The following is a 17,719-nucleotide window of genomic DNA, read 5'->3' as shown; positions in this document are numbered from 1 at the left end:
ATCCAAGGAAAGAAGCAGTTTCTGAAAAACTCACACCAGCCTATCTGGCACCAACAACCATGCAGCAGTCTAAAGTCAAAGTGTTGGATTAACTGAAGCTCTTGACCATCTATCTGCCTGATTTTATACATCCGCCTGATTGGATAAATGCATGTACATGTGATGGTGTTTATACATAATTTTTTCCCCAAATGATTTTATTTATTAAATTCTTTAGTATGTTATTTATTGATTCATTCATTCGTTCTATTCCAATCCGCTGCAATACCACGTTTGTCCACTTGATGTCACTGTTATCGCATTAACCAAGAAGTTTTTGGCGCGGTTTTCTGATTATTGCTCACATCTGGAATTCTTCATCCGTATCAGATAAATAAGCCAGATGTGACTTTGTACATCCACTGCACCGCAGTTTTACTTGGGACTATTTAACTAAAAGTTGTCAGGCGTGTGTGTATACCCTAGCGAAGATTTAGAGCATCACGCAGATGCAAATCATTTAGTCGATCAGTTTTAATCAGTGAGTTCATACAGATTTCTACAGATATGGTCAAAGATGCGTATACTATGATCATTTGAGATCTTGTCACAATAGAATGATTTCTACAGTCTTTTAAGTCAAGTTAAAATATCACCATCACTCTGTCATATCAGGATGGTGTAACCAACCTACGATATTTATTTAACTACTTAAATGCCTAACCCTCACTTATCAATCTATTGCAAAGCACACATATTTGCAATATAGAGCAGCTAGTCCACCTACCAGCATTTTTGGGAGGTAGGAAGAAACCAGAGAACCTGGAAACCCATGTGAACTATTCTAAGTTGCATAACATACATGTGAATGGGTCTGTAAATGTGTGTGCATGATGTGGAGGAAGAAGATAGACAACATTAAAAAATGTTGAAGTCTTAAAGCAGGACAGGAATCCAACAGGGGTTCTCCTTGGAGTCCCTGGAGGGTACAGTGGCAAAGTTTGGGGGCTTTAGCATTACAAGATCTGCCTTTATTGATATCAGTCTGGTCTTGGTTGATGTGTAGAGTTCAGAGAGCAGGAGAAAACCTTCTGATAAGAGCTGGATGATATAAATATGCTAGCATAGCTATGTGTCCCATATATAAATTAAATTAAATTTTATAAATCATTTTAAAAATGAATTATTGATAATAAATGACTAATCAGATTATGTTGAACGTAAAACATATGTTTTACAGTATGTTGAACAGTCTTAAAAAAATACACAGGATGGTATAAAAATGTGGAGCTGATTTCATTCTAGCCCAAACTGTAGATTCACGCAGCCTAGCAATGACAGTCATGTCACAGAGTGAAACATCCCCTAAATTTCATCTCCTGATAAATTATAAGCTTAATTTTTTTTTATTCCACCTCCAAGTCATGTCATACAGTTACAACATGAAGGTGAATGAGGTGGATTATTTACGCTCTCATTTCTAACTGTAAAATACACAAAAGCACAATTTATAAGTTTAGTGTTTTTGGTTAGAATGTGCATTAATGTTTGCCCTCACACCATCCTTTTTATGGCATCTGATAAGCTCTTGTGATAAAACATATTGCTCAAGCTTAATAATTTCATTTTCAGGCTTTTGATAAATATTAGATTTTAGCCTTCCATCACTGGAAGCCAGTGTAAACTGGTGTAAGGGTGTGATCTGCTGAGCGCTTGGATTCTAGCAGCTGGATTTTGAATGTGCTTATTTGTGGAGACTATTTAGGGTTTTACCACAAATGTCAAAGATCCTGAGCGCAAGGTGAGTGTAATGACTCGCTTCTGCCTAGTTATTTTCACTTTCTTACTGGAGATGTTTAGGCAGCTGTAGTTAATGTCTAAATCTAAAACAGCACACAAACACACAAGTGCTGAACACACAGGCATGAAGCTATATGTTCTTAGCAATGTGCTGGTTTTTAAAAAGCTGCCTATCAAGTGACAGGTTTATGTAAAATTATTGGCAGTTTGTTGGCACAGCTGGAACTTATAGCTACAGTCCCTCATTCGTTACTGTCTGTTTGGAGATTTGCAGGTGCCCCATGTGTCTCTGTTGGTTTCTTCTGGGTTTTATAACGTCTCTGCTGTGAAAGTTATGCCAGTAGGTGACCTACAGTAAACTGCCCCTAGGTCTGAGTGAGGGTGTAAATGTGTGTTTGCATGGTGCAATGTAATGTTAACCACTTTGATGGTCTATTCCCACCTCACAGTGTTGCTCCCACCTATTGCAAACTAGATTTATTAGCATGAAATGGTTATTACAGACTAATGAACGAATTAACCAATCAACAAATCAATTAATCATCCAATTAATGTTTAAATAGTTAAATGATTCCAAACTTATTGGGCAAACGACCTAATTTTGCTTTGTGAAATTTCTTTTACCCCAAACCCAAATGCCCTAATTTTTTCTTTAATTCTAACTTCATAATATATGACTAAAGTACTATTTGAACATTTCATTTATGTCAATATCATAAGTATATATTAAGTAAATGACGAAGAAGTTAAGGAAGTGTTGTTCTAGGAAACATCTAAACATCTAAATCCGAGGCAGAATACATTGATTAAACAGGAACTTTAAGTCATAACCCTGTGAAATGTTTAGCGATTTTATGCACAGAGATGTTAAACAGATGTCTGCGAGATCTGTCTAAACTTTCTGCTGTTGTTGTGATTGTTGTCATGAGCTGCGTCTCAAATCTACTCAAACATTACATTTAAAACTCCAGATGATTGGTACTCAAACAGACCTTTTGGCTGGTTTGAAGGCTACTGAGGTTTTCAAATTAACTGTAGTAGGAAAACACTCAACAAGGGTCTAAAATAGTGAACAGGCATGAGATTTGAGACACATCCCTAATTTGTTTAACAAAACTAGATGGACCCTGTTAATTTAATGGATGTTTTTTCTGAATGTGACCCCATGTAACAATTCAAAATAGACACAAAATCCGTCTGGGATATTGCTCATATTAATTTGCATATTAGATGAATAAACAAATGAATACCCGATGTGTAAATCAACTAAGTGAGGGGGAAGTCCTGCTTTGTTTTTTGCACTGACTGCAGTGTGTTTAATGAACAGCAGAGGGCGCAATACAACAACTAGGTAAAGCCCACGACCACAATTCAGTACAGTATTTCAGAATTTAGTTTAACGTTAGTTTAATATTAGTATAATATTATATCATAAATATTAGTCTTAATGCATAACATCAATAAAAAAAATTTTTTTTTAACAAAAACATTATTTCTTTTAGCATCAATTCGAAAATCTCGAAAGTACTTAGAAAGTTTAACGTTGCCAGATTGATCATAAACCCGGTTTATCGGCTTTTCAAATTTCGTGCTCTCACTGGTCAAGCAAAAATAACTTTTAGGCTCGTAAACTCGTAAATATATATTTTCCCCATTATTAATACTTGTTTACTACTTTAAATGACTTAAAATTAATTACAATATACACGTAAGGAATCCCAGAGAACTTACGTTAAAAGACAACATCTGGCATCCCAGTTCAGTTTTTTATAGCTCTAGGTGGCGTTTCTTCGTTGTGTTATCGGATGCCTGCTTTTTTACACCGCTTTTCTTTTTCTTTTTTTACATGAGACAGTATCGGACTGTGAGTTAGCACAACTTTTCGGGTCCGTAGAAATAAAACAGGAAGCAGGAAAGCTGAAACGGATATCACAATCCCGACCCGTTTTGGGAGCAACACTGGTCGCGCGCGCACACGGTTCCGTTCAGTAAATGAGTGTGGCACGGGGACACACCACCGCTTTTTCACTCAAGTGACTCAAAAACTTTCTCTCCGGCGGCTTGCATTGAGAAATTCAGACTTTCTCAGTCCCTGTGCCGCCTGGAAAACATGGGGACGCGGACAGGAGTGCGAAAGTGTTCTGTTTTCATCCTCTTGGTACTCGGATCGCATCTCATTAACGTAAGTGAACTATTCTATCATGATCTACTAGGCTGCTTTCATTCACACACCTTCTGTGTGTCCGTGTGTGTGTGTACAAATCCACTACTTTCAGTACATTATCCAAGTGACAATTCCTTATTTCTAAAGAAAGTGCATGCACAGCACCCCTGCATGATCCTTGCCTTTCTTTAGCTCGTGCACTCTCCGAAATAAAATGCACCTTGTTATTTTTTGCACATTTTGTGCGTGTTTTAAGTTTACCATCTCAAATGCACAAAAGCTGTAGCTTTCATGTTTACCACCCAAGTGACAAGTCATGGTTCCCCCCTTTTTCCCCCCTCATAGTACTTAGGACTGAAAGTAGTCCAGTGGTTCAAGGGAAGGCTTGGGCATTGATTTTACACTGATTATTGTGCGCGAGAGGAATCTCGCCTGCTGGAGTGTGCTTCTCCTGATCTAATCTTGTCCATAGGAACCAGCTATTCATAGACGTTGTGCATGCCTGTAAACTTTCTCAGCTTTATTTCCATGTGTAGTCTTGAGTGTGAACACCTTGAGCGCCGACTGCGAGTCGTAAACCTTTTTAATTTCATTACGCACAGAGGGAAGCTTACACCTTTTAACAGAAACGCACGGGGGCTTAATGTACGCCCTTGATGCACTCCGCTTTTGTTGCATGTTGTTTTACTTAGTTAGTTAACTCAGTGACTTGCTTGCTCACTAGGGATGATTTTTGTCAAACATCGAGGACTTTTTGCACTGTTTTTAGTTTCTTATGTTCTGTAAAGCTGCCCTGAGACAATATTCATTGTTAAAAAGCACTATACAAATAAAATTGAATTGAATTGAATTGAACCCTTATGTTACTCTGCTAGGTCTATCAATTCGTCAACAACAAAAAGTCTACAGACACAATTGTACCCTTTATGAAAGAAATCAGTTAGGAAGTACCACTGTGCTTGGCCAAACACAGCATTATTTATTTATTTAAGAGCAAAACATCTTACTTTTCATTACATTTACAAATAAATATCATTTATTGTTGTCAGCTTGTAGCACTACTTTCCAAAATCTTTAACTTAGAGATTTATGTCTGAATGTTTGGTGGTAAGAAGCGCTGGCAATGGAGACTCATTTTCTAAACAATACATAGACTTTTCCTTACAGAAAGCTGTGCTGTGTAATCATAGTTACACATTTTTAATCTCTTTAGTGTTTGTTTTCAATGATAACATAACAACATGGATCATAACGTCCCAAACAGATTATACAGATTAAACCAGTAAATGTTCCATGCATTTATCTAGACTTCAGTGTTTCCATATATGATGGTATTTTGATATCTCTGTGCAGTGACTAGAATCTCATTGAGTTAAATGAAGGGGTTGGGACGATGATAATGACAAAGGTTATTCTGTCATGCCCTAATACTCAAATTACGCAGAAAGTAATTAGTCTTAGATTGACAAACTCTTACAATTATATACAAATATTATGTGTACCCTGAACAGTAGCATTAGCTGCTTGATTTGGCTGTTTTTTAAAAGTCTACTCTTACGTGAAGTGTGAGCACCAAAGTCGAAATGTAGCCTTCGTTTCCTTTAGTTTGTATTACTTTGCTTAACTAGCTCAACTATGTCAACTATGTCATCATTCTGTCATGTATAGACAACGGAATGAATCGAGACATGAATGTGTCATAACTGCACACAAGCGAATTCATTTTCGTGGTTTGGATGGAAAAAACGGGATCACTGTTTGATTATTGAGCTCTGTGAAGACCAGTAGGACAGAAATTTGCATTTTAACTTAATATGGAGTGATATAATGCGTTATGCCTCAAGACTATCAGATATCTTGGGAATTTTTAGATAATGGAAAGTCTTGTTATTTCAGTGTTTCTCATATGATTGATTCAGATGATCTCATATATCGTTTGTGTTTTCTTAAATAAATGTCATTGAATACGAAAATAGATCTCTGACAGAAACTAAGCCCTCATTTGATTAACTTTTTTTAGCACTGGTAATATGCACATCCTTCATTTTACTGTTTTTTTTTTCACAGTTCACACAATGCCCCTGTAATTGAATTATCCCGAACTAGGGACATCTGTTTTTCCCATTGTAGCTCGACTATACTACTTATTAGTCGGCTCATTGGATTCAATTGAACTAGTTGCTAAAAGCAACCTGGCTTTGTAGTAGGAATTTCAGAGCTGTAAGTATCAATCGGCTTAGACAAAACAGCAATAAATGCCTTTTTTTATTTTTTATTTTATTATCTTTTAGTTTACTAGCACAACCTTGTGTTCCCCGCCTCTCTGTTAGCAATCAGTTGGTTGGTTACTGGTTCTCTGTGCTCTGCTGTACTGGTAACGTCTCTGCGGTGAAGATGTCAAAATATATATGTGTGTTAAAATGAATCAAAGAAAAAATGTAAAAATGATAAATCTATGATAAATTGTTTCTATATAATATATTGTGCATGGAATGATTCCTTAGTGATTTCCTTTAATGTCATGTAATATATAGGCATTAAAATTGTGTTGTATAAGTACACATGATTATTAACTGTGAATTACTTTTGCATATTACATGTCACGATTTAGTCCAGTAACTTGCGTATGAGGTGAAAGTTTGCAGGCTATGAGCTCTGAGCAAGGTTCATTTGAAGACAATAGTTCAGTTGGACACAACACTGAGATCAATCCTTTAACGCCTCTGATCAGCATTTTATTCGCATACTTTCTGTGTGCGCTCTATGTAATGGCACATTTCCTTCCTACCCAGAATAACGTATCTTAGTATTAAGTATGTTTGATTGGTTAATTATAGTTGCACCCTTAAATAAACGGTGTATCCATGCTAGTTATGTATCACAATCTGGATCTGGTCAGTGCCTCAAAGATTCAGATTGCTGTCTGTATTCACCCTACAACGAGGTGGTAATGGTTTCTCTGTCGTGTTTTAAAAGGTTCAGAATTACATGAAACTGGTGGACCAGTGGGTCCTGGACTCGAGGTTAGAAATCCTGTTTGTAATTCATAAAAACAGTGAAGTAACAAGGTCTTGTTTGTGGTTATAGAACCTGAAAATGCCTGAATAGTTGGTGCAGGAAGTCTAAAGAGAACACGGCTTATGAAATTCGATCACTTCTAGGTGCTCTGCATCTTTTATGGCAGACGAATTGGAAGACGTTCCTGCACATGGAATAAATTTTCATATTTCATATTATATGAATCTGGTTACCAAATCTGAGCTACATTTAGCTTCATTTGCCACCGGTTTGAACCCAAAAGGAATTTTTAAAAAGCGCATAAAGGTGTCGTCATCAGGGGTCCACTAACATTTTGGGCATATGATGAGAGAAAAAGGAAAAACCTTTACACAGAAGTCTCAGAAATCACCCTTGCTTGAATGGCTGGCACTAAATGAATAACTAGATTTAATGTAAAATAACTACCTAGCTTAAAACAATGTGTTACAACCAGTTTGTTTGTTGTTCACATTGTCTATTGGTTCAGTCGTACAGGGTAACACTTCCTGGTTACTTTGTTTGTAGTTAGGTCACTGCATTTAAAAAGTGCTTCATTTGGAATTGGGACGAGACCACAAGCTCAGATGGTTTGCGATTGCAGTGCTCACCTGCATGAAGGAAGCGCAGCATGGTTCGATGCGCACAGATAAAAGTTGCTGCTTCAGCAGAATCGCCTTTCGCCTTGACGGACTATATGATGCACACGCAACCTGTTGGTGTCTAGCCTCCTCATTATGATCGTCAGCAACTATTTTGGTTCACAGTCTTCCCCAGGATAGAGTGCTGCAAGCGCTCACTGACTTCATTGGTGGAATGCTGCATAGGTGCATAGGTGGCCCACTTGACCTGGATTCCTGCAACTATAAATACAGGATGTTTTGACAGATCGTTTTTAATCCCATGCATCACCTTGACTTCTTTAAGCTCACCGACATTTTTAAAGTCCTAGGTAATGTCAGGATATAGATCCAGCACCCTGAGTTAGCCATGTCATCCTTGGCATGGACAATGTTTTCTGAATTCTGGTTTCATGTTTAGTGTAGTCCAGACCGTGTGTATTTTAACGTGTGTCAACGTTGTGTGGCTTAAGGTTTCACACTCAGGGATTAGAAGCTTCTAATTGTGATGGCTGATATATATTTCTATTACAAAAGAAGCCGTATTCTTTACAAGCTTACAGGCTTGAAATTCTGTCCCATTCCTGACCATTCCCAACATTCTCAACACCGTCTCCACCCTATCCTGAGGTGTCCAAACGGCATTCTCACCAAATCCCCTCAAGCCATATTTCTGTGTTGCACTGAAAAGCTCATTCACAACAAGAACAATCCATTCATTTGGTGGAAAACACAAGAAAGGTTGCCTGAATGATTCTAAACCTACACTTGATTATTATCAAATTAAACTTTTAAATCATGGAAAACAATTTCAGACTGATGTAATTAACCTACACTTACAAATGAAGTTACAATCAAATTAAATACAATTACAAATAAATGCATAACATTCTTATTTGTACATTTTTAGCTCGAGAATTAGTCCCATTTTTCTCAGTCCATACTACTGTATAACTTATTGTTTATTCATAGCATTTAAAGTATCAGTCTGTTAAAGATCATTTCATTTAGTGTAAAGAACTCAAAACGATTTGTTGTAGATTGACTAGATTTATAATTGATACCATAAAAATCTCTTCTTTTTGTTTTTCCGAAGCAGTTTTAAACTGAAATCTGTAACATTTATGTAAAACCATCCATACTGTCCAAGTCTAATGTTTTTCACTATATGCCACAGTACTTGCCTATAATGTAAGAGAACAGAAATCTTGCACAATGACAAACCTCACGGTGAGAAATTATGTTTGTCATCGTTGATTAAACCAAATTCTTTCCAGACATTTTTGTTTGCACTCATTCCACCCGGCCCCTAGATGCGTGAGCGATCGAATATCTGCCTTGAAGCGCCTCCGTCGTTTGAAGCGAGTGAGTCATTTGTGAGTAAAGTAGACGTACTTTAAACCCTGGTTCAAATTTCTGATGAAGAAACTCGACTAGAGAGCCCTTCCGTAATGATAAACAAACACCTCCACAAAAGATTCAGCATATCAACAATGTCAATAAAAAAAATGCCTTTTAAAATTCAGTTTATTATTAGCTTTCGTGGAAGTTCCTGTGAATGAAATGAGTTGGTACTATAGAAACCATAATGTGTTAAATCAGTGCATTAATGTAAGTGTAAAGTAATGTGATTTGAATTACAGCCATGCTGCTTTAAAAAAAAAAACAACAACAACTTTCTGACCAATCAGAATCAATCATTTTTTGATAAAAAACAGTATAACACACATTGTCTTATGGTGGTACTGCATTTGAAAGTTTCATAATTTTCAGTATTCAGCACTCATGCACATGCCATATATGGTAAAAGAGTGCTGTTGTATTTAGGAATAAAAGTAAACGAGTGCTAAATGGCAGCTCACGGTATTTGTAAAAGTAAAAGGCAAGGCCCAAAGCAAACATGCCAGGACACATGGAAAGCTGACAGCTCTGCATTTGTTTGTCCTACATTGAGGTGTGACTGAGATTTAGATTGAAGTCAGGGAGGTTAACAACTTCAGACCCCACAGCTTGTAAGAGTAGTCACATACAGTAGATCAACATTGTTTTTTTTCTCGTAATTATGCTCATCCAAACAATTTTTCCAAGGCTGGGATCTTCCATCCCTGTCTGGTGTGATCAGATCAGCCTGTGGTTAATCTGTGATGCATCGTTGTGGGATTCGGAGGCTTTCATCTATGCGCAGTTCACAGAGTTATGGGACAGACTGCAAACACAGCTGCATCTCAGCTGGTACGGTGCTTCTTGCAAGTGTGGACATGAGCTAGCGCTAACTTGCAGCACTGCATGATGTAAAAGAAGACCTCACACCATTGTTTCTCCTCCAACACACACACACACACACACACACACACATGTACTATAACACTCCCTGCAGCAATACCACTACCCACCTGCTGCCAAACCCCATTATGTCACACTGAGCCATTCTGCCATGGCGTCAGATCACATAGTTAAGATCTTGGTGTGTGGCTAGAGGTCCCTATGATTGATTCTGCGTGACTTGTGGAGACAAAACAGCCACCCAAGACCATCTGCTTGATATCGCGTCAACTTACTTGTACGTAATCTAATGCTGGGACGTCAAATAAAACCTTATTTTTTCAATTCAGGTTTAATTATTGACCAAATCAGTGGACATGCAAAGGGACTGAACTTCAGGCTCTTAATAGTTTACTTGATCTTCCATGTGACTTGTGCCTAATTCATGTATTGTCATGCGTATCATGTTCTGAACCTTTCACTGAGCACAGCGTCAAAATCTTGAATAAAGCATATATAGTCCAAAGAAGCGAATGAGTTCCTGTTAAGTTGTGTGTATCTGTGAAGATCTTAGTTCCTGTAATCACCTGCATCGAATATTTTCTAATATAAAAAAAATGAACTGTTTTCCCCCACAACATTGAATGTGACTCTAAACAGTACAGTAAGAATAAATAACAGTTGTAATCATTGGCAAATTGCTGTCGTATAAGCGGAATAAAACCTGTCCGGATGTGCTGTTACTACTGACATTGTGGCAGCTATAAAGAGCTGCTAATCTTTACAAAAGAAAATAACACGGCTTGTCAAAATCTAAATTCTAATTTCTTTGTCAAACAACAACGTGCTTTATCGACTGTCTGTGTCATAAATACATTAGACTACAAATATACTAAGGATGGAATATACTACAGTCAGTGCTACATTTCTAAAAATAAATAAATAAATAAATAAATAAAATGAAGAATCTGACTGAAAACTAAGACTAGAACTAAGTTTGGTTCAAGTGCCAGCAACAATTTATACAGAGCACTCCAGTATTCAACACCGCTGAGTAAACACTGCCACAGTTTTATCCTAAATGAATGGTTACTGCTTATTCAGGCCGGGATCAGGATCAAACTAAACATCGGTCGCGCGTTCCTGTCTCGTAAAAGCCGTTCGCAAACTGTAGCTGAGCTGCCAGCACATTATTCTATTTCCTTTAATCAGAGGCAAGTCTTTACCTGTCCTGATATGAAAGGAACTGCTAATCTACGGTCCCTCCAGCCTGGTTGGTTAAAAAAAAAAAATTCTCCTGGAATGTTATTAAATAATTATGAAGCAGCTTATCAGAGTTAAGCCTCTGCAAAAAGAAAAGGCAATGGGAAGGAATTCTGGAGCCTTTGGGTTGTAATTTTTTTGCAGCAGAGCAACCTGGGTAATGTAATGTAAATATTTAAATAATGCCACTAGTGGATACGGTGTCTTTTTTGCCTCACGCATGCAAGGTGGTTGAGTTGTCAGCTTCGGATATACTGTGATACAAAGGATACTAGGTTAAAAAAAAATGTCTCCAGGTTTTTGCTACTGTTTCATTTCAACCCCCATCAACCATAACAAACCGCATGTGAACATTATAATTTAGCGTAGTGCTGGAGAACTGAATTCTTTTGAACCCATTTCCAGAGTCGTGGTTGGACTTTGCGACTCCCCAGTGTTGTTTCTTGCTGAGACCCACTTGAGGCTTTAGATAAAGCGACATAGCAGTTCTGCAGTCTGGGGTACATTAGCATGTCAACAACACTCCCCCACCACCTCTTGGGAGAAGAGACCACTTCGTCACTCTAATGCTAGTGATTTCTACTTTCTAGAGTGTACTTAATGGCGTCATATCTTAAGCCATGAAACAAGTTACAGGTTGCTGTTTTTGATGCTGAATAATAAGACAACCAGTTTTTGAAAGCCTTATTTGGTGCTTTTTCGACAACCTCGTGTGATTTTATGAACAAACTTCCATCGGAAGACCTTTATTGTTTTTGTTTTTCCCATAACCAGGACAACAGTAACCCTGACATGCAATCTCAGAGCATGTGCCCATCATTCTCTGCCCCATAATATGGATTTTAATAGAGTATGACATGTTTTATTTGGTTAGGATTATGGGGTATAGCTGCAAAAGTCAAATCAAGTGACTTGTTTAGAACAACTTAAATGCACTTGAATGCATTTTTACTAAAATAGGGAAAGAAATTGGTAGTGTTTACACATTCTGTCAAGCACTGAAAGGAAGCATAACTAGCATTTTGGCCTACACTTTAGATATCTGAACAGGAAGTGATGAGGCCTTTCTTTGGAACAATGTCCTCATGAACAGATGACCCATCTTCATATTCACTCTCAGACCTCTTTCTACTTTGCACTTTCGTTAGTTTGCTACTGTTGTTGTTGGGACATGATTCCCTCTAGTGGGTGTAGCCCGGCTGGTTGCTGTGCTGACTTTTGCCAACTCTATGTGCTGCGACCATTATCTATTTTGGAAAGTTAGTATATAATCAAATAGAAACAGAAATATTTGAGATTAACACCAAGCACTGTTATATACCATGATATTCAGTGACCATCATTGCTGTGGAGATTTAAAAAAAAACCTTTCTTTAAGAAGGAATTTTGGGTGGCCAGTTTGTGAAAAAATCGTTTGATTTATTTACTGTAGTTTCTTTGGTGCTTTTTCCCCCAGAGTGACATACAAATTGAGCTAGGTGTGTTTTTGGAAGTACCGGGATTTGAAATCAAAACTTTCTGATGTTAGATCAGAATAGAAAATGAGTCAACTCCTACTGACCAGTCCTATTTGAGAACCCAGCTGCTTATAGACTGATTGTTGCTGAAAATTGGAGGTGTAACTGAGCAGAAATGGGGGTCAAGGGAGTTGTTTCCAAACACACTTGAGGGGTCAATGTGAGAATACTGACCACTTTGAAGGGTATATATGGGTGCATGGTTGGCATCTGGCCACACTGGGAATGCTGTCCCACCCTGCTGGCCTTTGGTGTCTGCATCCTCCCAGTGCCCTAATTAAGGAGGAAGTCTGGCTGACTGGCAGATATTGTTTTGCTGTACGGCCTGATCTTCACCTGATCAGGAAAAAAGGCAGAACCTGCTGATTCATCATCCTGTTAGGGAAATAAAGTCCAAAATTATCTATGGGAGTGGGAAACCCCATTCCCTGGGGCAAGTTTATTCAGGCTTTCCTGTGGAACTTTCAAGGTGAAGACTAAGGCAGTGACTATATATAAAAGCAGCGGCATCTTATTTCTTTTTATTTCCCTTGTATTCTTTTTTTCAGGAACATGTCATGTTCAAAGGCAAGTCATTACAGAACACCTACACTAAGCACTTTGTATAGAAGCAGACAGGTTTAAACTGGAATTGATTAATTTGCTCAAGAGCCACCTGCCCTCGGACCTGCCAAAACCACATCCCACACTATAACCATCCCAATGCCTCTTATTTATATTTCCATGAGTGAAAATGATTCATTTCTTTACAGCTGCAATAGTTTCCGTGTCGAGGTTTTGCAGATTCTAAGTGCAGGATTCTTTGCCCAATCTCAGTCTTCTCATGGAAAGAAATAATTAATGAAGGCTTCTGAATGTACCCACTGTTAAAAGTGTATATTTATGGTAATCCCATGGTAACACATTTGACATTTGACAATTTTCTGGAAGCTTTCAAGGAGTCGCCTAATGTTTAAATTGTTTACATTTATTGGCATTAGAACTACATTCAGATAGGCAGCATTGTAAAGGCACTTCGGAGTGGCAGTTTGAAAAGTTAGTCTCTAGTGAGCTGGAAGTCTCATTCGTTTGTATATCCAGTAGCTTGTAGCAAGAATTTTGTTTTAACAATTAGTCGAGACAAACACTAATGTATGTATTCTACATGTTTTGGAACAGATTGATAAACAAAACAAAGGTCATTAAAATTACATTTGGCAGACTCTTTTATCCAGAGCGACTTGCATTGATCTCATTTATACAGCTGTGAATTAAAGGCCTTGCTCAAGGGCCCAGCAGTGGCAGCTTGGTGGTCCCGGGGTTCAAACTCGCAACCTTCTGATTAGTAGGTCAAACGCCTTAACCACTAAGCTACCACTGCCTAACTCCTACCTCTTTCTTAAGCTACCGTACATCAGAATATGTTCCAAGAGAAGATTCCTTCAAACATTCCACATTGCTCATTGATTTGGTTTTGTATAATCTTCCACAGGTTAAGGAATCATAAATCTCCATCATACTCTCCTATACCTCACTGTTACTGTCCTGCCCCCGTATTTGATGTCCCAATCCTCCAAATGTTCTGAATGACAATAAATGCTCAGGGTTTTCCAAAGTTCTTTATGGACCTTTCTCTGAATCCCTTATAGTTAACGATGAAAGCAAGCTATGGAAGTGTGTACTAACAAACGTACAGTTAGCTGGCCACAGGCTTTTGAATCTTGGAGGTGTGCATAGGTGCAGTTATGGAACATCAGTTACAAGTGAAAAACCAAACTTGTGGATTTCGGGAACATGATGTAGTCTCTGGAGTGAAGTTCGTGAAAGCATGTCTTTAATATTTATTCCAAGTTTTTAAGGCAGCTTGCCATTTTTGTGAGAGTAGCAAGTTCTTGGTCGTGTTTATTGAAGAATATTCAGTATTATCTAATAAAAGCAGGAAGTGTTGACAAACTACCAGTTCAGGTTGCTTTTCCTACAGCATTAAAAGTAGATGTAACATGTATTTATTTGAAACATGTATTTATTTGTTTCATAAGCTCTAGTACTGTTTTTGGTGTGCCTTTTGATGAAACTTTGTCACTTTTTCTTTCCAAAAATAATATTGACAACTAAATTCCTCAGTCCAAAAGTCAGCCCAAAGTAGCTCATCTGTTTTAAACAGATGTGATTGTACATGTATGTGTGTCTCTGAGTGAAAGATGAGTACTGGAATGAATAGTGGGAGAAAAAGCAGGATCTGTGGCCTGATAAGGAAAGAATGCGTATCGCGAGAGTGTTCCTTGGCAGATTCAAACCACATCAGCTGCCATCTGTACTTGCCCTACAGGCACCGTGTCAAATGTGTCCTTGGCGAGCGGTTCCAGGTCACTGCTGCTCCGAAGGGGTTGAAAAATGTGTCATGGATATGCCTTTGTGCTTGTACAGGCTGTATAATCTCTCCAAGTTTGAGTATTTGGACAGAAAGTCCTTCATTTGGAAACCTTCTGTTCTGTCTATACAGTAACAAGGAGTCAGGGGTATAGCATAGATGCAAGGATGATTCCGTCATGCAGAAGGTGGAGCAGAGATATGTTTATGCAATAGGAAGAATCATGAGTCAAATACCCAGGGGTTCACAGCTGCAGCATTTAAGCAATCGATAACACTTCCCAAATACGAGCAGTGGCAGACCAGCTGTTTCAGTATTGCATAAATATCAATAAGCAATCAGCAAGAACTTGCAAGAATTTGAACTGCTTTAAAATGGGTGTGGCATTTGCAAGGTTTTCTGGATAGGTTTTTGGAAGAGACTTAAGTACCAAATATTTATCATTTTGAGAACCTAGTTATTTAACCCTCTAAAAAATGAATGCCTTATAAAATGTTACTAAAACTTTCCAGTGCAGGCTTCTTCGACTTGCCCTGGGTTGCTGCCCAACTGAAATGTTTGTGGTTTTCATACAAGTGGTTACATACACCCACGCCTCATATCGAGTCCTTGGGATAAGCAAAAGGTTTGATTTGAGAGTGGTGTCTCTTAAAACGTGCGAGTCACAGGTTGCTCAGAGATGCCACCAGATGCCATGAGACAAATGAGGTGGATGCTCATGTTCTGTTTTCAGCTTACCAGACACCAAAGCATTTCTTGTTTTGGCAACTCTCTCGTACTTTTTAGAGAAAGTATTTTTACTGTGTTTACTGTGTTACTCACACGCTCAGCTATGCTACTGGTCTGTTAGTTTTAAATAATGTTACACGTGAAGAGAAAGGAAGTGATATTGGTTATTAATCGATTGCCATATTTCCTAAGTGTTCAGAAAGACGTTGGTGGACCAGGGTTTAATGAAGTGTTAATTCTACCTCTGTCAGAATGGTATGCTGTGACTCATTCATTCTAAATCAAAGTGTATTTCAAATATAAACTTTGTAACTTAACAGTAAACATACCGAGTTGGATTGCAGCCATTCCCAACCTACAGTGAAACAAACACAAGCTTCTTAATTGCCCTGTACTAGGTTTATCACCACCTAAAACTAACCAGCTTGAGCAATTATCATTTTAAGGAGCCTAATTAAACAGACCTTTCCGCACTGATTTATGGCCTGTTGAAAGCCTTGTTAGTCAGAGCAGCCTCTTGGTAGCTTGAGGAACGTCTCGTCCTTGTGTCCTTGGATCTCCTGCTGGGTTGCCTTTGTGGCCTTGACATGAACACGAAGGATATTTTCAAGAACACGCCGTGGCTGAGATCTGGCATCAAAACTGCAAATTCTGCCAAATTATTTTCTGCAGAACAAAACCTGCCCGCATGTCTCAACTGCAGCCTGTTGTTTTGTGGGTGTAGGGTGTTTCCTCGTACTTGAAAACTTTCGGGATGGAGATTTAGTGAGATCACAAAAGAATGGGCAGCGTTTTTGTTTGCCCTGTGAGGTGGCGAGACAGGGCCAAAGTTTTTATAGCTTTATCATCCCCGACTGAGGTGTCTGAACGGCTAGTCAGCACAATTTCCCACCACTGCACTATGTGGAATCCCTGGAATCTACTGACTGGATATAGTTTGCTCTTACCTTTTCTGGCTTGGGGCAAAAGAAACACTGAAAAATGCTGCCAGGACTCAAGTCTTAATGTGCCCTAAATAGTGGATCAATTAAAAAAAAAAAGCCATGCTTGTGTTGATTTGAGGTTGGGGTATTGAGTTCTTCAGTTGATCAGAACCGGATGTGTTTAGAAGACCAAGGTGTTTAAATTAGCTCTAGGGCACACAGCCTTTGGTGAGAGTTCCCACATGGTAAGTTTTTGCGCAGTGAGTGAACCGGTATCTGTGTGCACTTGTAATTAGCTTGTAGGAAATGAAACCCTTCACATCTGCTTCTAATGAATGGGCAGATTGGGCCCCTTGCTTTCTTGCATCTTTTGGACCAATTCGCTGGTATTCAGATGTTAAAATAAAGGTGTTTCTAGGTTCAAACACATCTGTAAATTATACCTTACAACAAACTCTACAGATATATGAACTGCCTCAGAGATGGAGCAACTTGGGGAATTGCCAAAACATGAAACTATCACTGTAGTTACACTTTTGGCAACTGATCTCAATGACTGCAGGCTACTCTGCTTTTCTTTCAGGAGTTACATCCCTTCCAGTTGCCCAGAGTCGTTTACAGGCTATAAATATCTGCACCTAGGAATTGTACCTCCGCAGATTTCCTCGTCACATGACATATTTGATGTTTGTACATACAGTTATTGTTCCAAGCTGCATTTTAAGTGCTTGTTTGTTTATTTTAGAGTTGTTAGGAAGGAAGGCTAAGTAAGACATGGGTGACGTTTAAATTTAGTCTGTGGTTTTATCAGGATTTCACCACACTGGAAAAGGTGTGGTGCAGTTTTGCTCAATTGTTGTCTGGAACAACATTGGCATACATACACTTGCATTAAAAGAAGTTGGCAGCATTTGTAGATTTGCTTGTGTATTGTTATATTTGACATATAGGTGCTTATTGTTTCATCACTTGAATTACTCAAATTGAACTTATATAATAAAAGGCCCTGCTCTTTGTTGAGAGTAATTACTAAAATCTGAGAACTCATGATTTACTAATTCACTTATTTAATGCAA

At 38.3% G+C, this 17,719-nt stretch overlaps 1 protein-coding gene across 10 annotated transcripts in view; it reads left to right on the top strand.

The window, feature by feature from the left end:
* The first annotated feature begins 3,557 nt into the window (after nucleotides 1-3,557).
* Nucleotides 3,558-17,719, top strand: part of LOC131366248 (basement membrane-specific heparan sulfate proteoglycan core protein-like) — a 102,434-nt gene continuing 88,272 nt past the window's right edge. For 6 of the 10 annotated variants that reach the window (XM_058410524.1, XM_058410529.1, XM_058410530.1 and 3 more), the window contains exon 1: nucleotides 3,558-3,961. In XM_058410524.1, the coding sequence (XP_058266507.1) occupies nucleotides 3,890-3,961 (72 nt within the window). In that variant the 5' untranslated portion in view covers nucleotides 3,558-3,889. The remainder of the gene's footprint in view (nucleotides 3,962-17,719) is intronic. The other 4 variants (XM_058410533.1, XM_058410527.1, XM_058410532.1 and 1 more) reach the window with 1 other exon arrangement.

The sequence above is a fragment of the Hemibagrus wyckioides genome, linkage group LG15, assembly GCF_019097595.1.
Source record: "Hemibagrus wyckioides isolate EC202008001 linkage group LG15, SWU_Hwy_1.0, whole genome shotgun sequence".
Taxonomy (NCBI): domain Eukaryota; kingdom Metazoa; phylum Chordata; class Actinopteri; order Siluriformes; family Bagridae; genus Hemibagrus; species Hemibagrus wyckioides.
The sequence above is the reverse complement of the archived record's forward strand: the minus strand, read 5'-3'. Positions and strand labels throughout refer to the sequence as shown.